The sequence below is a fragment of the Pararge aegeria genome, chromosome 4 (genome assembly GCF_905163445.1).
Source record: "Pararge aegeria chromosome 4, ilParAegt1.1, whole genome shotgun sequence".
NCBI lineage: Eukaryota > Metazoa > Arthropoda > Insecta > Lepidoptera > Nymphalidae > Pararge > Pararge aegeria.
In genome coordinates, this window is record NC_053183.1 from 7278633 (window position 1) to 7306310 (window position 27678).

Consider the following 27678-nt stretch of genomic DNA (forward strand, 5'->3'; position numbering starts at 1 on the left):
AACAAGTTGTCAGTAGTATAAAATCTGGTCAAATGGTGTCAGCAGCGACTTCTAATCGCCTTTATTATTTTTCTACTGTAGTTTGTTATGAGCCTTGCAGTGTTAAATTTAGGTTGAATTTTACTTGCACTTGCACTGTTGCAGTCAAAGAAAATATCAACTTCTCCCCGCGCTTAAGGTAGGCTATCTTACAAAAACAAACTGATTAATTGTAGGTACTAATAAAGCTAATATGCAATAGGTATTCTATTATAGCAGCTTGCGTAACTTTACGGAAATCCATGATTTAAAATCAACACTCATCTTTATTTACTATAATCCTCACAGTAATATTTATAATTTCTTAATCTTTAGATATATGTATGTAGTGGTGTACATACCACACATATCTCAGATGTTCCGTTGTCACAGCCAAACGTGCGTAGATAGTGCATTTTGCTAGATAATTGTGATGTGGTGTGTTTAGAGAATCCCTCTGAATTCCTAACATCTCACTGTATTTAAAATATATTTATGCTCCGAGATTGTCCTTGACTACATTTGCATGGATTTCACAGCAAATGTCTTTCAATTGACACAATTGCCCTCGCATTATTTTGCAACAGGCGCACTGCGAACGCTGTAATGCGTGTTGAAACAACAAGTAGGTATCACTTTACTGATTACTCAGGCAAATAATGTTAGGGCAACATAATTCGTATACAATACGTAAGTACAGACAGGCTCCAATAGTACCGCGTGTTTAATTTAATTAAATATACTCTCATATAAATGTACCTACCGCGTTGCATCCTGCATTCAGTTGCTTATAATTTTTAAAGGTAGTTTTGAAATCTATTTTTGATTAACTTACCTACTTATTAGATAAGTTATTTACATTTGGGGTTCCAAGGTGTTGGATGGGGTTCCAAGGTGTTGGAGTGGCAACCACGCACCGGTAAACGCAGCGTTGGTCAACCGCCGAGCCGCTGGATACAAGCGGCCCAGGATCGTGGAGTTCGGAACACCCTACAAAAGACCTATGTCGAGCAGTGGACGTCAATCGGTTGATTTGATGATGATGATGATGATGATGATGATGACGATGATGGTGATGATGATGATGATGATGGTGATGATGATGATGATGATGATGGTGATGATGATGATGGTGATGACTAAAGCTGACTTCATAAGACTGCAATGGAAATATTTAATATAAAATTTTTTAGGTATCTACGTGAGATATCAATTTCGTCAAATAATTTATTTATATACCCAATCGACCGCAAAATACTTTTTAGTAATGCATTTGTAGAAGTTTTTGAAAATATATTTTTTCTACCTTTGTTGTAGTTTTTTGGAACTAGGTACTTAGGAATAGTCCATAAATTATGTGAGGTGTATTTAAAAAAATTCTGTAATGGTGAGATTTCATGAGATTTTATTCAACCCATCCGCCAATCTCACGTGAGATTTTTCAAAATGTGGGATACTTACGTAAATGCGTTGGATTGTTATTGTAAAAAGTAAAAAAAAAATGCTTTGTGCTTTTACATACGACTAGTTAAGACTAGTATTCAATATTGCTGAGAGTTTAATTTTAAGTGTGATAAAAATTTAACAAAAAAATTGCGTGATAATTGCCCTCTCTCGAACGTAAGATTAGATGAGATTTGAATCGACCCCCTCCCCCCTTAAACATCTCACGTATTTTATGAACGCCCCCTTACCAATAAATCACAGCTATTTGTGTATTATTTGATGATAGTTCGGTCGCTAGCTATGAATATTATCTAGACGTAAATGACGTAAAAAGTACTCTCTACATTGCATCTTACGAGTATCCGTGGGTGTTCTCTAAGAAGGTCAGACCACTTTACTAATTTTCAATACTCATAGTTCCAATCACATCAATAAAAAACGGTCCCAAAATTACTAAAATACTTTTTTATTGCAATTTGCATGTCCTTTCATACCATCTGTTTGCCATAAAATAAGGTTGTATTGCGTTGAGGGTTCTGAGAAGTTTAAGTTAACCACTGTACAAATGAGTCAGAGCGACGAAGGTCGACGGCCTGCGTCCGCTGTGATACCGCGGCAAATTGGTGCTTCTTACAGGAAGTGCCAAGTATCACAATAAGACACAAAAAAATGCTGTGCCAACATCACGAAGTAATTACAATAACCTAACTGTCTCTCATACATAAAGTCACTTGTTTATTATGTTAAATATTGAAGTAACTGTTGCATACGAACTTCGGAGTTCATTATTAAATTACTGTAGGTATTTTTTGGGAAGATAGATTTATTCGCTTCAAGGTACTGTCAGGAAATGTAAATGCATAAAATAAAATTAAAAATGTAAATGACGTTTTGAAGATATAAGGTCTGGAAAACTCATGATCTGCATGAATATCGGAAATCAAAGAATAGAAACGTTTTGACGGTGGCACCGCTTTAGTCGTGATGTTATATCGTAAAAAATTATAATTTCTGGACATTCATCATCAACCCGTTACCTGCCAACTACAGGGCACGAATCTCCTCCTACAATGAGAAGGCGTTAAGGCCGTAGTCCACCACGCTGGCCCTGGCGGATTGGTTGACTTCCTAGACACTAAATATAATATATTTTATCGAAACCTAGACTTATTTTACTTTAGCAACGCATTTAGAAGAAATAAAAAGTATTCAAATTATATCTACATGTAAAATGTTCCACATTAGTCCGGTTGGATAATTTTAGACCAGTATACTATAACTCTTATCATTTTGAAATTTAATAAACTAAAAATATAATGATAATACTCTGAAATAAGAATATTAGGAGGTAAGTAAGTATTTTACTTGTTTAGTAAAATAGAACAAAAGAAATGTTAGGTTTATTTTTGGGCATGAAGTAATTATTACATTCTTCATTAGTTAGCCGTAACACAATAGTTAATATATTTAATCTATGGGCATAACAGTTTGAAGTTTTTAAACGGATAATATTTCATTATGAAATAAGTGTGGTAAATTGGATTTTATCGGTAATGATCAATGCACACGAGTTTCATACGAAGTTTTTCATCACACTTGCAAGAAACAAAAGGCGAAACTTTTAAACACGGATTCAGAAAATGACTGTCCTTTTTTGCTGTTTTTCCATTTAAAAAAAAATTCCACTCTAGATTATGATGGAAACTGGCTATTCACTAACGATTTGTACCTCGATTATTGTTTTCTGCGTTCTAAGTTTTGTATACTGGTAAGTATGTTCTCCTGCTGTTAAAAATTCACACAGTATCATCGTAGTGCATCGGAAAGCACGTTAAAATATCGCCCCAAAAATTATGCATCATAATAGGATTGCTAAAAAAAAAGAAATTATTTATTTCTTTTTTTTAAGCAATGCAATTTTTAAGGCATGATCAATAACAACAGATTTGTTTTAAGAAATATATATCTAAATAGGTAAGTAAGTAATTCTTTGTAAGTAAGTAAAGCCCGATTTTGCGCCAAATGTGCATCGACACGCCATCAGATGGGTACAAAAAAAAATATTTTTCTTTATACATGAATATTTTTTGCGTTGTCTCAAATTGTGGTTACGCTACTACAGTCAAAACTAATCTTACGATGTCATTGAAAGAAATGGTTAAACCGCAAGATTGCGTAGGCGACAGAGATTACAACCTGCGACCTTTGTTAACTAGCACGCTCTCTGCTTTGAAGGCATTGTGGTATTTTAACACAGTCTAGCAACCGTACAGGTCGGGCTTTTGTCTAACGTTATGGGTCGGTATGAATCCTAAATGTAATGAGGGATTTAGAGTAGCTCCCGAAAATAGCGCTATTGTTGCATTTAAAGCATCTACATAGACCAATACAGCTTCAACCCTTCGTTACATGCCACAGTTTTTACACCTCAAGCAATAAATTTCCATAGCACCATGTAATAATCTGATTGGTTTTGTGATTGGTAGATAATGTTTAAAACGAATTTTCTACTTTTATTTTTTTGCTTCGTTTAGGTTGTAGCACGCATGCCTACAAAATGCCTATTCACTCTTGCCTTAAAGGTACTCAAGTTTTACGTAGCAGGAAACAGTTTCTGGCGACACGTTCTAAATCCTACTGTTCCATCAGAAACGTCGATAAAAAACGTTCTGTGCGCATTAATTGAATATTAACCACATAAGGATGCCACCGTCTACGACGTCTTGCTGTTCTTTAGGAGAACGGAGACGGAAAAACAAGATTGTGAGGTTCCTCCGCACAATTTAAAATCAAATAAAATCGACCTATTTCGGTTATCAATTATATTCGGCTTTATATATATATTATATGGCTCTAGCCAGTGGCGTGCATAGAGAGTATGCACAGGGTATGCAGATTATATAAAATCATAAAAATCTCCAGTATGAGTAATTAAAAACTCAATGATAGGCATTCTAAGTGTCATAAAAAGCCTACCCTTAAGTATTTATAACTTGTACTGGAGATTTTTATGATTTTATATAATTTGCATACCCTCTATGCACGCTACTGGCTCTAGCGACGCATCGAAGCAACACTATGATTAGGAGTGAAAGAGGGATGCAATCTTTCTAGAATGATCTGTATTTTCTTCCCATGCGGGATGTTTCTTCTTAATTACATTACAGCCCCTAGGAGTGATGTACTTCATTACAACACCGCTTAGATTTTTGAATATAATGACCTACTTCATCACGTTAAAAGAACAATTCTGTTAATAAGGCGTTGTCGAATTCACAACTCTGACTACATTCTTGAGCCCACTTCGCTTAGTTCTGTGAAATGTTACCCGCAAAGTTCCAGACTTCACTAGTTACTCTGCTTTTTCGTATGAGTCGGAACTGTTTGTTTCTATGCGGTGGTCTCAGATACTAACAATTTATGTTCTTGACATCGTCTCGGTTTGCGGTTAGATAGCTTCCTACCACTTGAAACATCGTCATAGGTACAAAGGAGTAGGTGTGTTTACAAGTTTACAACCTTGCGCTGCAATCTAAACCCATACCCCCAAAAGGTCATCGTACCGTAACACTAAATCGCTTATCTTATTTGTCTTTACCGCCTGATTTGTATCAGAGAAAGTTCTGAAATTACTAATTCCCAAATCGCCCCTGCCGGGATCGAAGCCCGAGACCTCCCCGCAACAGTCACTTAAAAAATGTGATGAAAGTTAAAATATAAACAAATAATATTCCTGACATAATAAGTCGCAAGATTACTTTTTAATTTATTTTAATATAATTCACTATCTGCGTTTTAAAACCACTTTCGTCTGATGTCGATGTGGACACTATATTTACCACATAAATCGATATTTGAATAATTTAGAAATACATCTACTATTTCACATTTTATAATTTATGAGTATAGTTCACAAATAGATATAAATAAATTCCAGGCAGCATGGTAATTTCCAATATTAATTATGAATTTACTGAAAGAAGTTATAATGAAAAAGCAAACAAAACAAAAAAAATATTATAGTAAATATATTTTGACGGCCGATTGGCGCAGTGGCCATCGACCCTGCTTTCTGAATCCAAGGCCGTGGGTTCGATTCCCACAACCGGATAATGTTTGTGTGATGAACATGCATGTTTTTCAGTGGCTGGGTGTTTATGCTCGTAAGTATATTAAAAGTAATCTGTTTATGCTCGTAAGTATATTAAAAGTAATCATAAAATTATTTATCAGTCATCTAATGCCCATAATACTAGCTACGCTTACTTTGGGGTTAGATGGCCATGTGTGTATTGTCGTAGTATATATAAGATATATGAAGTTATTCTTAAAACAAAAAAAAAAAAAATTTATATTCGGAAATTTTTTGGAATTTTTTGTGCAATAAAAATGTTTCTAACGTACAGCAAATCAATATTAAAAACCCCAAAAACAAAATCAAACTAGAAGTAACCTGCAAATTCAACCAAACTTTAAGAACTTAAGCGCGCCATATTATAATATAATTACCATATTAAAAAAAAAAGGATTATTACTTTGGATAGGCATAAAATACAAAGAAACTTTTTGTACTTTGCCAAGACAAAGGAGAAGAGATGGATAAGTAATTCCATAACCACAAAGTACCTTTAAAACCGTAGGTAAGTAAAGCTAAAACTACGAAAAGGCAAAATGTATTAGAATTATATGCATTGCGGTTGCATCTTGAGACAATAATTTGCAAAGAATTAGTTTTGTGAAATTACTCGCCGTTTTGTAACCTAAATAAAATAAATGTACAAATGTATACTGGAGTTAAACTAATATTAAGTGTAGTTAAAGCAATTATTTTAATTACAGTTCCAAAGTGTAACCATGTTTTGGTTTAAATTACGACTAAGATTTTACCTGCACTTAAATATCTATTTAAAAACAGAAAAACGTTAAAGTTTTTGTAGCGAAACTCTCTGCGAAGCGAAAAGCTCTGAAAATGACCCGCTGATGAAATTTACGGACTTAATCTTAATATATATAATATTTCTTGTGTGCGTGTGTATATCACTGAACTCCTCCTAGACGGCTGGACCGATTTGAATGAATTTTTGGGTGGTTGGCACCCTGGATGGTTTAGATTCACAAATAAGCCCGACAGATGGCGCTATATTATATACACTATTAAAAGTATCAAATCATTAAATGATGAAAAAATTTGGTGAGTTGCTTGTCGACTTCTTCTCGGTGGAATCTGCTTTCAGGAACCGGTAGTAGATTGACAAATATATAAACTTGACGTTTTAAAAGTGTTTATAAGGAAGGCCTACTCTAAATAAATAATTTTGAATTTAAATTAGAATTCGATGTTCGTTTTCGACAATTGCATATAAGATTTTACCTACCAGGAAAAAAATTAATATATCTAAAAGTTAAATCAATTTAATAAGAGAAAAATGCAATTGTGTACCTTTGGGTTTTTTGAATATTAATATTTGCATGAAAGTACAATAATTGATGTATGTTGGAATATTTTAATATTATTACGGAGAAAGACAGAAAATACTAGTTGCAATTGTATTTCTATAGTCCCGCAAATTAATAGTACTTACATAAATAAAGAAAAATAAGATAGGTTAAGACATTGAGCTTATACAGGTTAGTAGGTAAGGTACTGGTTTTCGTATTCGGAGCCCCTTATCAAGGATTGTTTCATGAAAGTCTAAGCAAGTCTAAGTACCCGATCTGTGGTATAACGAAATACCACATCAAAATAGTACCATTAGGTTTTCATGCAAATTTTAACTACCATACCTATCTTTACCATATATCTAGTGTAACTTTGTATAAGTAAGTACACGTACAGTTTCGGTTCCATTGGGCGATATTGACCACCAAAGGGCGAACTAATTCCAATATGGATCTGTATCAGAAAACCTTGGATTTATTCGTAAGTACGAGTGGAAATGATTAGTTTTAAATAGTTGTTTCGCTATATAAACCTGTTCAGATTTGCCTAATAAACTTGCAAAACGTGATACTTACAAACTTATGTAACCCTGGTAACATCCACATGTGTGTTATGATTACTGTAATTGAATAGTAGGAAGTCAACATAGAATGGTGGAATGTTTCTAAGTGATCGATGGATCGTCGATAACCGACTACATGATTGATGTTCGTCTGCAGCTTTATGCCTGTTTAAATCCAAACCCAGTAGTTCAATATAGACACAGAGCTACGGTATACGATTGCCTGTAGATTGAGTAACTGGACAAATATTGAGAGCGCAGATGCATCTAATGTTTTAAAACCTTCGTACAAGAAAGGCTAAGAAATAAACTAGTAACATAGTTGTTGATTGAAAAAAAAGCATTGATGGAGTTTTCACATTCTATAATAGTTTTTCGGAACATAAATAAAAAAATAAAAATAAAAACAAACTCAAATCAGCAATACAAGATTCTAGAAAATAACTTGTTTACTCGTTTTAGTTGATATATAAATAAAAATTAGTTTTATGTTGCTTACCAGAATCTTTTGAAATTTGTAAATTTGACTCACTCTTGTTATGTTTGAGATAGTTTGAACAGAAATATCTGTGAATACTACATATATTTGGTGTAAACGTAATTACACAGCTACTTACAACAGTTATATGTAAGCTATAACTTTCATGCATAAAATCCTCAGCGAATCTTATGGCGGCCTCCTAAGCTAGAAGTCGAAGATAGTCACATTTTCTCTAGGTTCTACGACCTGAATTAATTACGTTTACTTAGTAATCGACAGCAATGTCTATTTCTGTGAGTTTTATATTAATATGCATCATAAATAAAGGATATCCTCGCCGAGAGAATGAAATTGCCCTTGTGGCTGTTAGTGTATTACGAATGTAATACCAGAAGCCACCAAATTTTATGTACAGGAAAATTGTTAAAAAGCTGCTAGTGTGAAATACATATTTTAAACAAATTTTTACTCAGTCGGTCACAGTTTTTGGCCCTTCTAGACCTTTGCACTCGCCCCAATTTTATTATACTTAAGTTTATATGCTGGTATACCTATAGTAAGGACCTTAAAAACAGGGTCCTGATTCCCTGTTATTGGTCAGCTCTAACTACGTAGGATTTTGTGTCTTTTTTCGTGAAACTTGTTGTTAATTAGTAATAAAACACGGCCCTGATTTCCTACAAAATAGTCATGATGACAAGAAATAGCATGCGAACATGACAATCTAATCGCTCTAAGTTTTCTCCACACGTTGAAGACTAGTTGAAGACAGATTAGGTATGTGTCGGTTTTTCAACAGATCACAGGGAATTAGTAGGTTGTTGGTGGAATTATGGCCACACATTTAGTTTGTAACATTAATTTTCATACCATATTTTGTTTCAACGTATTGTCAGCATCCACCATTTTCCTTTGTTTCTTTTTCTAATCAATATTATTTTGAAATGACAGTTTTCTGAACCTCAAAATTATTAGTATTTTCATAATTTTGAGGTTCAGAAATCTGATTTATGATGATGACGAATTTAAATACTGCATTATGCGATGGTAGTCAAAATAGCCTCCGGTTTCTGTAAAAACTAAGGAAGTTCTTGCAGTAATTCAATAAACAGTTATTTTAATTAAATGGCCGCGCATTGGTCCTAACCGATGTAAACTGAACGACCTTCCGACGTGTGAACAACTTTATAAATTCAGGGCCAATATGTTTGCCACAACGTTGGCATAGAAGTTGGCCAACTCGAAGAGGCGCCCTAAAACAAAAACTGACAACTGACTGGCATTTCTCAACAGATTGGTCCTCTGGTTATTAACTGATGTAAAATGTTAAACGTAAGCCCTGATGCCCTTTTGCATTCTAATCGTAACACGAGCTACACAATAAACAGCGTAAATATTACCTATAGATATATCTTTGTTACTTATACTTATACTTACCTTAGCAGACTTGTATTGTAGACCTGTCAAAATATACAGCACAGAATGTGCGCAGTTATGATAAAATGCCATAAGAGTCCCTGAATAGCCATTCAAAAGCTACACTTTACCTTTTCATCTTGTTCGTGATGATATTCGAATAGTTGCTTTGGTATCTCGTAAATGTCAAATCTACGCTTGTCTGATAGTGACGTAAATTAAACTAAATGGGCAATCGTCACTTTACCTTTTACCTTCAAGCGATGTACGACGTTAGGTCGTCTGTGGTCGTGACTTGTGGCTTCCACATAGACTGCGATTGTGTGTTCGCATTGTATCATCTTATTTTGGCTCTCCGTTTGCGTAACTTAAAAATATTTACGTGATCGCTAAATCAATTCCAGATAACTCACTTAGTAAAACGCAAATAAGTCTGTGTTAAAAAAATTTTTTTCACGATCTGTCCAGATACAAATCATCACTAATAAGTACCTCCAACTAAACTTAGTTTGTGTACCCACACTGCGATCGCAGTCGCAACAGAACTGATTGTAACTTATGTTTAGAGAGAACTTTAAAATACATTATAATTGCTAGTTTTTTTCTGTAAGTACCATCTCAGAAGACAAGAATATTTTTATCGCTGCTTTTTATTGTTTAATGCAAAATGTATACCTACTTAATTATATTTGGAATTCATCATCATCATCGACCTATTACCTGATGATATATTGGAAATATCTCCTATTAATTAATAAAGTTACCAGTTTGATAAATTTATAAACGTGGAACAATGGAGATATACGCAATGCCACGATTGCGTATGCGCAACGTGTATAAAACTTCCTGTTAATGGCGCGGCCGCCAGTCTAGTCACCGAACTATACCAAATGAAGCATTCACCCGCAAATGAGCTAGCATAATATGGCTTCTAAGATCTAATAAATATCATCATGAGTAGCTCTAGGAGTAGCAGCTGAATTCGCCTTTATTAACCGGAACCGGATCCGTTTTTATTCCTGTAAAAAGTATCTAATGCTAACTATGTATCAACAAAATTTCACCAAAATCGGTTTAGCTGTACGAAACTGTACTTTTGTAAGAAAATGTATTTTTCCATGGAAAGTAAATCCTGCAGGAACTTTTACTAGGGCTTGTAGGGATTTAAAACCCTTACGAAACCCCATGTCCAGGATACTAGCTAACTTACATTTGCAAAATTACACCAAGATCAACCAAAGTGATAAAAAGTTAGAACACAAACAAACAGACGTTTTCGTATTAGAAATATTAAAATGGATTATTATAAAGGGCTAGAAAAGAGCCTAAAGAAAAGAGATTGTTCTAGTAAATTATTCAGTAGTAGAGACTAGAAAGACTTGTCTAAGTCACCCAAATTTGCCCAAATTTGGTTACAATCTGCCAAAAAGATTTATTTGGTTTTGAGGCTGATGACGAAATAATCTGTAACTAAGGCGTAAATTATTTGGTTTTGTAACATTTATAGTCCAAGTCAACTTATCGATTTGTTATTTTATAACTTTAGTCCCTCTACCTATCAAAAATCAGCCCTTTAACGATAGTAACATATTAAATAAAAGCTTAGTATTTATCTGTCAGAAATTAAATAACTTTGTACAATATCACTGAAAAAGTATCTCACAGTTACTTTACGTCACACAATCTCAACATACGAGGCAGAAACCCGAAGTATCGTATCAGTAGTTAAGTGCTCTAAGAAGCTTTTTTTTCATAGGGTTTCGAGAAAAGCTAGCGGGTAAAATAAGGCAACCGAAATAGTATGTGTTTATTCCAAATTATTTCTGATTACCACCAGTGGAGTCTTCTTAAAAACGTTTTTCTGATATTGCTTTTGTGTTCACATAATATAGCATAGCATCCATTTCATAGAGTCAAAAACTAATATTAAGAATTCAATGAGGCAATTATGATGAAAGACGCTCAATTTAGTTTTTGCACATTGAAATAGTTATTATCCAATAGCAAATATCCTTGAATAATGCCACTGACCTACCACTGATCATTGAATTTCTATTTTCATAACATGAATGAGATATAAACGTGCTACCTACCCCAAAGCTATAATCTATAATCACGTCAATCGTACTGTAATGTGCTCGTAAAAACCTTAATTCCTGGGAAAAGCTAGCTCATAGAAGAATAAACATCACCTTTATGTTTGCGTGTTCCTTTATTGATGGATTATATTCAGTATAGGTTTAACAGAATGTCATTGATTTATTGACGCCTATCTTACCATAAAACGAGTATAACTAATAACTGTCCCATATAGAGGCGAAACGCGTGAAGCTCGTTAAGCATTCATATCCACTTTTGGTATAAAATATTGATTCCCAGTCACCGATGGACGAGAAATACCGTAGGCTAGTCTTATTTAGCCATTTGTTTTGCTCATCAATCAAAGATAGTATGGATTGCTGGCTACAGATAAATAATTGTAATATTTTCACACCACTCGCCAGACAATGCCTACGAGATTTGTTGTCTAAAGGAAAAGTACATAATTACATTAATAAGGCTTAAAACGAGATTGTAATGTTAAACTGAAATCCATTAAAATATCAGTTTTAAATTGTATTTTGTAAATTCTAGCAGATTTTGTCATATGAATTATCGTATTATTTTATTATAGTAGTGTTATATATTTTATGTTTAAAGAACAGTCTGCTTAAAAAAAAAATATTTTATGTTCACTAAATTATATTAATTTTCGGACTTCGATATTTCCATAAAATTTGTTTTTCAAATACCTTCCACTTGATCCAAAATTAGATTTCCGTATTTCTTTGGAAGCATTAATATGAAAATGTTAATCAAGTATAATATATCGATTTCATCCTTTTATGTGAGAGGTCAGAGCTTAATATTTTAAATTAAAAAAATTTGTACCTTGACATATAGATTAATTGTATAAGGATGATTAATCGACACAATTTAAATCAATACATATATAAATGACTATATTATATGTATTTCAATTTTATAACTTACTATCAGTTCACCGCTATTTCGTCCTCGTACAACTTCTTATAACCCTACAAACTTGGTTCCGCTGTTTTACATAATATATCGCGACCTAACGCGTCTTATTGTGAACCTACTTACCAATACAGAATACCATTCGTTCATCCTAGACTTTCATAAAAACTTTTCAGAGATAAGGGTATTTTAGTAAACGAGCAAAAAGCTATTTAAATTTTATAGTACCTACTTATATTTAGATGTACTGTGTCAGAAAAGGACAAACGTACACATACACAGTCTCATATTTTAAAATATTAGAGAGGTGTTAAGGGATTCTTTTTACAGGAATATTTTGCCGAGCGGCCTGTCCCAAGCGTAAACTACCTACCTATATGCTCGAATAACAAATTAAATTGCAATTAAGTTTAGGTACACGCCACTAGGTAGGAACTATAAACAAGGGCCGACGGCTACCCTTACATTAATAGGTACTTTACCGCACCCTTCGTACGTATTGAATGTGTTGACCTTGATAAACAAGAAGGAGGTGTATTATATTACGTCGATTATATTTAATACACGGGTCGGTAATTTGCCGATATAGACAATAAATTATTTTTCTTTGTACAACAGTAAAACCTGTCCGATGTCTACTATTCTTTAGTAAAATATCTTTAAAAAAAAATATTAAGAAAATTAAATTTATTATTATTATATTTAGGTAACTATGCTGTATTCAGTATCACCAGCGCGGTGCGGCGGCTGTATCAATTTATTCAATTGCGATAGTAAACTTCAATTATTTTGAATATTCCTTAGAGTCCGTAGAGTTCCTTAGACTTTAGATTGAAGTAGCAGTTGATATTCAACGGTACAACAAACTCTAAGTATACAATGGTGTGAAATTCACAAGTTGATATTTATTTTTGATTCCACGCGAATTCGGAATCTCCAGCATGTCTACCAAATACCCTTTGAAACGGACAACGGTTACCCAAATTCCGACCCGAATTGCAATTTCACTATCATTATCTTCCCCAGGCCACAGACAGCTGTTTTAGTCTTACCTCTACTTTCTTTAAAAGAGTTTAGCATAGCTTCTATGCGAGTTTGGTTGGCTTCAAATTTAAATTACTATTAATGCCTATACGTTAGTGTTAAACTGCTTTTTTAATCTCCCACACCTCGATTGCGGATGGACAAAAATAAAAGCTCTCGTCAACTTTGTCCAAAGTTGCTAACAAATAAAGACGTCTAACCTAAGTCCAAAGATATGTGCAAATTGCGTCTTGAGGCCAACCAATAATACGCGTCCGTTTGAGCACATGTGTTTTGATTGGTCAAACGCAGGACGCATATTTGAACGCCACAATTGACGCTAGTTTATATCCACGCTTTAGAGCTTAAACGCATAAACAAAATTATAATTCCTTAAATGTAATAATATATCATGGCGTTGCAATGAAGTGCCAAGTCGTAATTACGAGTCATCAAACATAATCGTTCTCCATTATTTACTTACACGTAATTTGATATTACATCCACTCAAGAAAGCTAAGCTAAGCACAATGGACAATGGATTTGGCAAGAGTGTTGCTCAAAATGCATCTTGGGAATAGTGTAACGGTAGCATAATGACCGTAATGTGATCTAAGTAAAACACTTTCGCTCCTGAAGGTCGCGACTGTGCCTTGAATATTGTCTTCGCGCGCGCCGTTACTGTTAAGTAGGTAGCCAGGTGAACGCATGGCTATTCTGTCATAATGAGATGAATACCTTGTAGCTACTGCTGTTTATAGTTATATTAATACATCTGGATCAAGAATGTGATGTTTCATAACATACCTTATTCATCATAAACCCTTAATCGGCCCATTAAAGGGCACAGTTAATTTTTTTTATAATAAATGTTTTCGCATTCTGTCTATCTAAGACGGCATCATCACTTATCACCAGAGATTTTGGTCAAGGGTCTGTTAATTACGCGACATCGCACCGGAACACTAAATCGATTAGTGGCGCGTCTTTGTCGGGAGGGGATAGAGCCACGGCTAAAGCCTCTAACCAGACCAGAACAGAGAAAATTCTGAAATTACAAATTCTCCAAATTTGCCCTTACCGGGAATCGAAACCTGGACATTCTATTAACAGAGTTTACCGCGTTTACCGTCTAATTCACAACGTTTACCGCTGCGCCAGGGAATAGCGAAATGTGGATACCTAAAGTCGGATACCCATCCAATTACCTACCAGCGTCACAGTAACAGTCGATTAATTTTCGCTGCCGTAACTAGGCCATTCTTGTTAATCCATTAAGTTCATAAATAAACTTTTACAGTAGCAACACAAATTAATTGGCGAATTTATAGCCGTGTCGAGCTATTTATGGCTTAGCCGTGGGGTGTGTACAACTTATAAGCTTGCTACATCTTCATCTAAACCAACATTACATAGATATAAATGTTGTAAGATGTGGTGTTGGAAGTTATCTTCTAAAATACTTATCCTATTGTAAAAATTATTACATCAATATTTACGACGGACCTTTTGGGTTAAATGAAAAGGTTCTCGAGGTTAATTTTAAATGTGGTCAAACGAATAAACGCCTGCAGGGCTAGCACAGACTGGAGACAAAAGTTATATACCCTACCGTATCCACCTGCTAAAACACGGAAACATGGACTAGGAGAAATTAACCCATATATTATTTCGCATTTATTTATTTGACGGCCGATTGGCGCAGCGGGCAGCAACGCTGCTCTCTGAGTCCATTCCCACAACTGGACTGGAACAGGCCGTGGGTTCGATTCCCACAACTGGAAAATATTCATTAGCTATCTTAGTACCTATAAAACAAGCTACGCTGGCGCTAGGTGGCACTTTGGTGTGTATTTTCGTAGTATATTTATAATATATTTATTTGGAAAAAATTTCCCCTCATGCGCCAGTCATCTGAGAGTTGATAAGGTGTGTCAGCAGATAATTTTTTTTCTTTTCCCTGGGGAGAAAATTGTCTGCTACCCATGCTAGCCGTGCTGAATGGTATGATAATATAATTTCTGAAGAAAAGATGAAGATTGTGGTGCTAAAAAAAAAAAGTCAAAGTTACAAAATACATTAATATGATATAAATATTTTTATTTATTTATTCCTCTAAAATAAATCTATTTAACCCGTGTAAAAGTGCGGAGCACAGCTAGGAAAGCAAAATACCCAAGTAAAATATCTAATATTGTAAAAACGAACAATGAAATTTAAACCAAATAAAATTAAAATCAATAAAACCGATACTGTAAGTATGAATACATTGTTGAAATAGTTTAAAGCGTGTATTCAACCATGTTTCAAATAATTTTAACACGCGAAACCTTAGACCGCAAACGCAGCATTCCCGGGGAAACAGAATAGTTAAATTCACTGTAAACGAATTCCTGGCCGTAGAGTCGACTTACGATCCATTGTGGCGACAAAGTAGCATCGCAGCCAACCTCCCAAATAGGTTTTACGGGATTTTAAGACCACAATCATGACTTCTGGGCAAAATCATAAAGTTATTATTAAGTAAATATGTCTGCTTTTACTTCAGCGAAAATCATAATTTTCTCGTTTATTTTACAATAACAAAACTGTATCTCTTTCGAACCAACATGACTTTTCTTTTAAATCTACTCCATGAATGATTAAATGCGAAAAAAAATTCAAATTGAAACACTTTGAATTAAAATTGGAATGGAATTATGAAAATAATATTGATCTAAAATATTTGAAGAACAGCATATACGCCTTGCATCATAAACGCATCCTCCTAGCACAGCTTTTTGCGACTAAAATTAACTACATACATTTTTAAGTAGGAACTTTATAATCTCTTGTTATAACGTCACTTAAAACAGCGTTCAAAAGCGAGACGATTTTAAATAAATAAATAATAAATAAATATACTACGACAATACACACATCGCCATCTAGCCCCAAAGTAAGCATAGCTTGTGTTATGGGTACTAAGATGACTGATGAATAATTATATGAATAATATACATAAATACTTATAATATATAGATAAACACCCAGACACTGAAAAACATTCATGTTCATCACACAAACATTGTCCAGTTGTGGGAATCGAACCCACGGCCTTTGCTCAGAGAGCAGGGTCGCTGCCCACTGCGCCAATCGGCCGTCAATTTTCAGAACGAAAATTTCAAACAATAGAGCCTTATTTTGAGCTTAATTCTTAAAATATATGATTTTTGGCTTTCTAGTGCACATGTGCGAATATAATACAAACTGCCATAGTTGTTATAAGAACTACTTCAAATTCATTGATTCATTCATACACAAGTTTTTTCAGTGGCTAGGTGTTTATTTAGTTATTATTTAGTGTACCCATAACACAAGCTACGCTTACTTTGGGGCTAGATGGCGATGTGTGTTTTGTCGTAGTATATTTATTTCTTTTTTATTTCTATCATTACTGAATATTATATAAATCTAAGGTAAGTGGAAAAAAAAGTGAACATATTTGAGACGGGAAGTCTCATAAAAAGCCCTAACGGCTAAATCGATAAAACATACTTTCTTAATAATTTAAAAACGCGTTGCATAGAAAACCTTCGATTTCTTTCTTCTTCCCCTTTTTCCAGGAAAGGATCATTTTTCGTATTATAAATAATACTTTAAACTTGAAGCCAATATAAAGAACCGGGATAAATAGCGTCTCGCCGGCGCTCTTGCCAGACGATGAATCAATTCAATTGCTTAATTTGAATACAGTCTACAAAGGGTGGGATTAATAAGGTACACGAGGATGTAAATTGAAACGTTATGTATTTGAGGATATAACATTTATAAAATACGAACTCAATTGCTCAATTTCTTGCTGAGTAATCTCCCCGAATTTTGAAGCCGTTTGAAACTATGACGTTAACAATAACCTATTGGTTAGGAAGCCTGATCGCGTAGTTCCTCACTGCTTCCTTATTTAGTATCAATTCCAAGAGAATGCTAGCGGGTCAACAAAAAAAAAATTAACTTTGTTAGCCAATAAACAGCCAAATAACATTTTATTTATTATAGCTTGTTTTGATTTAATTTGATTTCTTAAAGTTGGTCCAGCAGAATATTAGCTAACAACAAAAGCTGTGAAATGTATTAGGTATAAGATCAATGGATAAAATATAAAAACCGTATTGTTGGATTATTATATGGTTGAAAGTTATTAAGCTATTTCGAGAGTTCCGGATGGTTAGGGTAGCTCACTGCGCCTTTACGTATTTTTATTTTTCTTTCTTTTGTTTTTCTGTTTTCAATAGATATTATCTTTATCCCTTAATTGTGTGCAATAAAGAATTTATCTATCTATCTCACCGACCATGGCTCTATAAAGTGGTTAGTTTAAGCTTCGAACCTCTCTTGTTTATCAGAGAATACGCAATTTCCCAGCTGCATGATGAAAATATGCTGATAAAACAATTTAACCTCAACGTAAGCAATGAAAAAGAAAATCAATTAGTGTTTTTCTCACGGAACGGCAACAGGAAGCTATCGGAACGACCTATTAAAGATAATAAAGTCAGTTGACCGTAAAACAAGACACAAGTACTTAAAAAAACTAAAACAAACAGTTTCCCTAAATAATATGGCGGATTTCGGCAATCTCTAGAGAGATTTTATCAACTTCGCGGGAGATATTATACTGCGCAAGTGTGTGCACAATCTCAGGTGCACTCACTATTCCCTCACTAGCACAGTCCGATCGGACGGCAGCTCCGACTTTATCCGGAAACCCCGGAAGACCGGGAAAAAAATCAAGCACAGGACCGAAAACCTAAAGTGCTGTCCGCGGCATTTGGGGCATCACGTTAGGCTTTTCCACGAATCACCAATTCCAAAACTCCGGGTACTAGAATTTCTTGACAGACAAACCCACCCGACCCTGATAAGATTGACCTGATAGGATTGTTAAGCAGCCGAACATGCTCACCACTAGGCAATTATGGCGTCACCATAAAGCAATATCGGAATATTCGAGTAAATTCGGCGGAGTGTGTATTCCTACGTTGCTTCTACACGCCTTTCGATTCGATGGTTGCCAAACAGCCGATTGTGATGATGAATTGCGGCATTGAAGTTTTGAAATAGCAACTGGTTTCCGGTTCCATCCAGTCCATCCATCTTTGCGCAGTGAATTAATATCATGTTGTGGTCATGAGAAATCCAGGCAAACAAAAAATACTTAATAAATAAAAGAGGTACGTACTGCGTATTGGAGAAGTGATTAAGAAAATCCAACATACCGATGATCACATGCGAGGGAACCACTTAACATAAAAAGTTTAATACCTTAATACAAACGAGGCCTGCGTTCGTTGTGTACGTTTACTACGGTTTTTTTAATCCTTTTTTTTCCTGGGATAATAAGTAGCTTAGACCGTTCTTATTCCTTTTAACTAACTCTGTGCCAAAAATCGTATTTACTTTTAAATTTTATTCCTTTCCTGTCCATGTCTTATTCGTTTTGTGGTGTCCCAAAAAAGTGTATAAATAAATAAATAAAAAAATAAAACTCAAAGTTGTTAACATGATATCTCGATTATTCCCCAAAGCTTTAATGCTGCTATGTCTAGAATCATCATCAATCAACACAATGAGTATGTTAGCATAGGTTTTATTGATAAACATGCCAAAACCGCACACAATACAGTGAATTAATTGAATGCGTCTGGTTGTTTGTGGTCATTTAATAGTATCATATTGTTCTCAGTATCTTCACGGTCCTGTGCCATTGCCAGCCAACTGGTCAAGGTCGTGTGCTCAATATGCGTATCCATTTCCCTTGAATCATCTCAACGGTTTAATAAGACTTTATAAAGACTTGTTACTGCTCATGCGTAACGAAAATTCGTGAAAAATCGCAATAATGATCATAAATTATAGTTATGCTCTGGCTATAGACTGCATTTCTGACCTCCTAGAGCTAAAGTGTCGTCAAAAACCAAGATACGAGTTATGATCGAAAGAGCGCGAAAATATAAAGAAACGATGTTTTGTTAATAGAAAAGAACAGAATAGAACATAACATAACAGAACATAACATAACATAACATAACATAACATGACATAACATAACATAACATAACATAACATAACATAACATAACATAACATAACATAACATAACATAACATAACATAACATAACATAACAACATAACATAACAACATAACATAACATAACAAAACATAACATAACATAACATAACTTCTTTTCACATTAGTACAGTTCTGTAATCGATAATACTTGCTTTTTTATGTTATCTTACCTTTGACCTTATTTTTCTAAAGCATTAAAATCTTAACTAAGCAAGAAATCCTTTCTGTGACGTAAATTTTGATAATTCTTCAAACGAGAACTAAAATTGTTTTGGTTATTTTTGGTGAAGATTGTGTGACTTTAATTTTTGCCGTCTTTTACCCTCGAACGTGTATATCTGCGTATATCTGTGTTTGTCTATCCATAAGTCATAAAAACAATTTTATTAGAAACAAGAAATTCTAATGAAGGAACAGATAATATCCATAATTCTATACTAAGAAAAGCTAAAAATAAATTGAAACTCAGCAATTACAGCCGGCTTTTATAACGTTTTAAATCAAAGTAAATACAGGTCGGTAGATCAAATCAAACGAATATAACAAGCTTATATATCCGTTATGTTCCTTTTATGGCAAAATTGTTAGAGTCCAGGAAAAGGCGTGGCGGCGACGGTTATGATTATAAACTATAGTGACATCTAAAAGGCAGTAGTAATAATATAATGAGAACATTTACCATCCGATAACCTCAATTGTTAATAAATACCCACTTTCCAATCAACCATCGACCAAAATGACATGACATGCACGGATGTACATGTATCTAGTGAAGAGATTTCCTATTTCTACAGTTTCTTGTGCCGCTTCCTTGGAACAACTGATTCCCTACGGCTCGTTTATATTCAAAATTCAAAATTCAAAATTCATTTATTTCAAGTAGGCCTAATACAAGCACTTTTGAAACGTCAAGTCTGTCCGTGTGTAGTGACTCTACCACCGGTTCGAAAGGCAGATTCTACCGAGAAGAAGCCGGCAAGAAACTCAGCAGTTGCTCTTTTCCAACATCAAAAATTTACATTTTATATTTTAACATTCATTTTTCTATCTTGTGAGAGATGAAAGCGGAGCCGGATGCTTCCAAGCAACCTTGTCATTAAGAAACTCATCAATTGTATAATAACCTCGCTGTAATAAATGTGTTTTAACACATTCTTTAAACTTATACATTGGTAGGTCCAAAATTACCTTAGGAATCATATTATAAAAGCGTATACTCAATCCCACAAATGACTTCTGCACCTTACGCAGACGATATGCAGATGTCACTAATTTATGACCATTTCTTGTAAGTCGACTGTTTATATCCACTTTTTGTTTATAAACACTAATATGTTGTCTTACAAATACTATATTGTTATAAATGTATTGTGAGGCTACCGTAAGTATACCAATTTCTTTAAATTTTTCACGGAGGGATTCACCTATATATTATTCCACCTAGTTGGTAGTCTAATCGGCGTTTACTGATGTTGGATCGCAGAAGCACCTTTGGTCCCTAAATTCTAAATTCATTTATCCTACGGCTTTAGCACTTTTGAATAGCAAGGTTTTCTTGTGTGAGTACTACCGGTTTGGAAAGCACATATTACCGAAATAAAACAGGCAAGAAACTCAACAATAGCTAAATCAAATCTCAGTATTTTACAATTCATAATTTGTTGTCCATCATGTGGGATAAAAAAGCTTTATAACTTGTTATGTAATGAATTTTTCGCATAAAAAACCTTCATGATGTTCATTGGAAAACTTTTGGCTTACAAGTTTTAATTTCGTTTCAATGCTAAGTGAAAGGTCAGAAGTTGTTTAACGCATAGTGTTAAGAAATTTACTTTAATATACCTATGTACACATACCATTTGAATTGAGGTAAAATAATAGGTCCAGTATATGAGAAGTCTCTGCACTTACAATACATAAATAAATTTTTGCAAAGCAAGTTTCATAATTGAGATGCGTTTGTACTATCTTCATACTTCATCTTGGAATTTGTTCCGATAGTGGTTAAACAGTTTTCCTTGATGTCGGATTAATCATCGCGAATGGATTAAACACTGATAAGCGTTATAAGAACACTAGTTTCTAATTAAGTATCAAGAAAAGTAGTTTTATGCCATTATGTATAAATGAAGGAAGCCTTTGACGTTAAATCTTGCCGCAATATTGTTGGAGATAGAATCGCAATTAATTCTCCTATTATTGCTTCGCCAGTAAATTATATATTTAAAAGTACAAGGACCGAATTGTTTCATATCTTTGTCCGGTGAAAGGCTTCGTTTTTAACTAGTTACTTCCCTACCGACCCTACTACCCGGTCGATGTCACGTAGAAACAATAACGGGTATGGGTTTAATATAACTACCATACCTCTAACATTTTAGCCTGTTACCATCTTAGACTGCATCATCACTTAACAGCCGACAAAATTGCTGTCAAGGGCTAACTTGTAATGGAATAATAAATAAAAAAAACACCGCTGTAACTCACAAACCATTAGCATTTGCATTATTTTCATACTTTGATGATATCAGATTAAACACTGCGAAGGGATTCAATAATGATAAGCGTTAAAAAACACCGGTGTCTTCTTAAGTATCAAGAAAAATATTTGTGCATTTAAAAATAAATGAAGCGAGCCTTTTACAGCAATATTAATATGAATAAAATTTTAATTAACTTCCCTAATTGCATCTTCAGCAGTGTATTAAGACTACAAATACAAGGACTATCTCTTATCTCACCATCACTATAACTCACAAACCATTAACATTTTAATTACTTTCATACTTTCATTCGACTAGCCAAGAATTCGTACATAACTTCGGACATTAATTTACATCTGCATAACGCTGACGCAATTAATTATTATTACGTCCTTCAAAATTGAATTTGCATTATTCAAGAGCTACTCGTTAATCTTCATTGCAGAAGGAAAAATTCAACTGATTTTCTTTTGTTACAGAAGCGAGAAGAGTACGTGGCGCTGGCTCAGAGCCAACCTCCACACGCGTGCTGATGACACAATAAATTGTGATGCTGACACGTACAGGTCCCTACAGAAAACTGCGTCCTAGAGGACGACGAAGGACGTTGTAGTTAAAGTATATTTTTCTAAGAACAAGTGCCTAAATCGCTATAATAATGTTGAATAACCGTCGCAACTTTGTGTTTAGAGTGAGTATCGTGATCAACATCGTCGTACTATTGTACGCTGCGATGCATCTGTCCAGTAGCAGTACACCAGGCGTTGAATGGGTACCGATGACTGTTGACGGATCCGAAAGGAGCGCTGAGTTTCGCTTTTCAAACAGGGACGACATGCGCAATTATACAGACACGAGACCGCCGGACTCTAGCGTCCGGATATTGGAAGAGTCTACCTCACAAAAGACGCCGTCCACAATGCCAACAACAAACAAAACCGCTTCGAGCACCGCTTCGTTGCCGGATTTAGAAAAGAAGTTAACCGGTGAGGCTGAGACTCCGAACGTAACAGTGCTAGATATAGATGACGAGGACGCCTTAAATCCGGCTACTCTTGCGTATCTTCGGACGTTATTACAGTGCAACGACAAGGATATGCCCGCGCAAACTATACAACGTGGTGAATATTGGGTGCTTAAGAATTTCGTGCGCGCCGACCACGGTTTCATACAGTGTCATGAATCAATAACTTATACAACTCACGCTGGTTTCGAGTTCCTTGACAACGTCCAGCCACTTGTTGAGAGGTAAGAATTTTCATTTAAATATTGCAGCGCTTTGATTAATTAATTATGTATCGAATGTATTGGTACATATTTTAAATCTGTAAAATTTATTGCGGTGCATTAAACTCTTAGTGGCTGTTAAAGAGTAAAATAAGCATGCAAATTAAATTAACTAAGTTTTATAACTGTATTTTTCTTTATTTGGTAACGCGTTTGCCTTGAGAGTGACAGTACTTTTGCTGCACAATGACACTTTTCATATATTACAGCTTTTAGTTCCGTGTCAACGGAAGTTTTTGTTATTGATTTTTACTATTTGTGTACTAGGTGACTACACTTTATCCAAGCTTACTATGAGTATGTAATTGTTTCAATAGAAATACGAGGTTACACAGACTATGTTATGTATGTAGGTATATATTATTGGACCTATATGAGACGCAGCTTTATCGCAGTCAGGGTACTTCGTTATGTGGGCTATGCGTCCGGTTCCTGTCATTTCGTAATTCTTCATATTATATTTAATAATTTTAGTATATTTAGTCGTTTTTAGTAGTTGACGACCAAAAACGGTCACGGCGCAGCGGTGAGCTCTGTGCTAATAAATTTGCGGTCCCGGGTGCGATTCCCGAATTTTTTAGACTTTTTTTTTTAGGGCAGAGACGTGCCCGGACGGTACGATGCAATGTCGCGTAGAAACCGAATAGGCGTATGTGTTCAATATAACTGCCATAGTCCCGAACAGGTTAGCCCGCCACTACCCACCTGGTAAGATTGCTAGTGGAATAAAAAAATAAAATGACGTATAGTTTGTTTTTTTATGGCACTACAAGGCCGTTGCATTCTCAACTAGTGGTCTATAAGAGGTTAACCTAACCTAACCTGTAAAGGCAGAGAACCCCTTTTTTTTGACGTGATGGGAAAGTTTTGTGCCTACCTCCGACCTTTGGGCAGGACGGAGGTTATGTGGGAATCCCCCCTCTAAAGGAGGTAAACAAAAACCACTACGGCATGTCCCTCTTGTTAACTTTGTTAGACACCTTGTGAAAAGGCACGGAACCCTCAACAACTGACTCGAACATGCCGGTTTTTTTTTAAGTATTATAAATATATTTATAATCATTAATTATGTTTACAAATAGACAACTTTCTTGCTTCACCTCGTCGAACCGCTTCTAATTCACACACGAGTAGCGTTTTCACTTCCACGTTCGGTTTAGCGCGAGTCGGTCGAGACAATTTTTTAATTAAAGCTAGTCTTGCCATACTTATTTTCACATGCACGCTTGGACCGGTTTCCATAGCTCCATTCAACGAGTACTGAGCATCAACGTAATTTCCAAGTTATGCAGAATGCAAAAATTGTTATTTACTCTTTTATGGCGAATCTGTATATTATGTATGAATATGTAAATCAAAACTGAAAAATCTAGGCGGACATGGCTATAAATAACTTCGTATCGAAAATCACTGTAAAATGCATTGATTTAATATATTAGGTACTATCGGAAAAATATGTTTTAAAAAAAAAAAATTATAATATTTCGACCACATACGTGTATAATACGGTCAGTTAATACACGTGAAATTTTATCTATTCTAAAAAATAAATAAAAATAATAACTTTATTTCTAGTAAATTAGACTAGGTTGTTTCTATGCAGTTGAAGTGGGAGCGAGAGGTGTCAGGTGTACCAGGAAAATGTCTCCATAACTAAAATACCTTGGCCTAGCGAGAACTGCAAAAAGTTAATAGAGAAGCTGTGCTAACAGGCTCCTGTAAAATTAAAAGAAAAAGTATTAGATCATCTATGTGACAGCTAGACGGGGAAAGTAGTATCACCATCCTTACATTTGCTCCCTAGCATTATTTACTGTTGCATTGGTGTGTTTGGTCTGAAGTGTGTGGTTGCTGTTGTAATTACAGGTACAATTTTATGCTTACAAACACAATGTTTTAAAGTATAAAATTGGCATATTCTAAGAGCCTTTTAATGTGATAAAGAAATAAAGAAAGCAAAAGTTTTGGCTACAATTAAAAAACCATATGCTATTTTAGTCACAGTCAAGTTTACATGTAACAATATCTTGCCTGCTCGTAAATCTAGATAATATCTGTAGCATTAACTAGTCACACGGCGGTCAAGCATAAACGTAACACGTAACCCGAGACCAGTTACGCAGCATAATGATTGCAGGCTATTGCATATGTTAATGCTGCTATAAAACCAGAATGAGTGCATATTATACAGCAGCTGTATAAATACACTAACCTCGCTGGTGAATTGGCTAGCTCTGTGGTTTTGTGATTGGAAGGTACCTACAGGGTTTGGTTACTGCCGCTGGTCTAGCAGTTTGCCAGTTGAGTCAATTTGATTTCCGTGTCTGATCAAAAATTATTACGTATTTAGGTACGTGAGGAGATTTGATTTGTCAATTTTCTTTCCTCGGAAAGCATTGAAAGCCATCGTTCCCGGTATTATCAATGACATTTATGTACGTTATAATCATTAAAGCTTGCTAAAACCGCTTTGTGGTGGATTGAAACTCCAAACTCTTTCCCATGAGAGAGTTTCGCTGTCAAAAAGACAACAGCAGAATGATGGGCTCGGATTCTGGTATTATCCTATTCTATGATCTGTTGGCTTCGCTGTTGCTTTTACCACCACTGAATAAAGAAAAACAGAACCCTGGATCAGCCATTATTACATGCAGTGCATTGTGCCCAAAACCATTGAAAACGTCCCGTGCACATCTCACTTTACAACCGCGGAATGTTGCTAGCTAGCAAACTTTTCCATTTTCCCATTTTTAGAACTTTAGACGTAAAATAATTAGTGTCAACTGCTAAATGGTATGAAGTGACCGCCTGTTCGAGACTACTAAAATGGAGTGGTTTTTTATGCATCTGTACACAGTTTCTGTATTTTCTTAATTCTGTGGTTAACAAATTACTAGCCGTAAATCTACGTATGCTTTTATACTGCCCCAATAAAATCAAACGTATTTTTTTATAAACTTATTACGGACAAGATTAGTAAAAATAACTTTAACTGTTATTGCACATAAAATAGCACAAGATCAATAAATCATACATAAATATAACGCGAAAAGACGACCTTATAGCTTGAATGATTTAATAAATAAATAAATTCCCTCTAGACAATCTTTAGTAACCAGTTTATTCGTCCTCATCATCATCATATCAAACCGATGAATGTCCACTGCTGCTGCGTCTTTTGTAAGGATATTCATATTCCACGGCTCCCTATGATTAGTTCCATGTCATCTTTCCACTTAGTTGGAGTTCAAGTAGCATTGATTTTACAGCGTACATCAGTTTTCTGAGCTACGTGCCCCGCGCATTACCACTTTAGTTCTGCGACTCGTTGAGCTATGCCGGTTATTACAGATATTCGCATTCCAAACATAGCTGTCTCTATAGCCTGCTGAGTGGCGCATGTTTATCAGGCCCATAGTTAGCAATATTGTTTCGGAGCCATTAATAATACCACTGTAAACGTTGCCAGTAACGTTGAAGTTAATTCTGTTAATTAAACGTTTGGAAATGCCTCCAAAGTTCTATTGAAGCTGGCCCGGACTGAGCAACAGGAATACGCTTTTATGGCAGCATAAAAATCGTCAAGAGCCTCGGTGACCATACCTGACGTATAGTTAAGTAGGTACCTCAGCAATGAATGCGACATTTAAAACGTAGACAAAAAAAAAAATTAACGACTTCCAAGTTATTATGTCATATTAATTAGTAACCTACAAGGCTACAGCGGATAATTAACATAAAGAACAAAATAAAAATTGCGACGTTAGTTTTTGTGCTAGCGAGTAAAATTCCCGTCTTACGTACCTGAATCGTACGTACTTATAGATTTAAATATGAAGGAGTGTACGTTGGTTTGTCCTTTTTTCACGCCGATCTTGATTTTTGACATAGAAATAGGTTATCACTTGAATAGTTACATAAGTACCCGTAAAAAAGAATGGGTGTGTGAAAAGCTGAATTTCACGTCGCGCCGTTGAGATATAGCTATTAATATAGTTTTAAAAACTTCCTTGAAAAAAGTTTTCCACGATTTTTCCCGCACGTCAACTAAAAGTCTGTAACCGTAATCGCAATAATTAAATCACGTGTACAAACTAGTCCAGGGTATTATCTATCTACATTCTAAATTTCAGTGAGATCCGTTCAGTTATAATTTTTGCGTACATCAATCTTAACAAACTTTCACATTTATTAATGAGTGTTATTGACGGATGACATTCTCGTAAGGGGTACGAGGATGTCATCGGTCAATGAATCCAAAGTAGGTTTTGAAAATATAATTATTTCTCTAAGAGTCTGTTCTGTCTAACAAACCTTGTATAACATAAACAGACCTTATAAGTCCTTACTTCCTAAGTAATAATATAAATGCGAAAGTGTGTTTTACTT

At 34.9% G+C, this 27678-nt stretch overlaps 1 protein-coding gene across 1 annotated transcript in view; it reads left to right on the forward strand.

The window, feature by feature from the left end:
* Positions 1-27678, forward strand: part of LOC120637704 (beta-1,4-glucuronyltransferase 1) — a 95108-nt gene that overhangs the window by 19743 nt on the left and 47687 nt on the right. Inside the window, exon 2 of the mRNA XM_039909659.1 lies at positions 22482-23250. Within this exon, the coding sequence (XP_039765593.1) occupies positions 22661-23250 (590 nt within the window). The 5' untranslated portion in view covers positions 22482-22660. The remainder of the gene's footprint in view (positions 1-22481; positions 23251-27678) is intronic.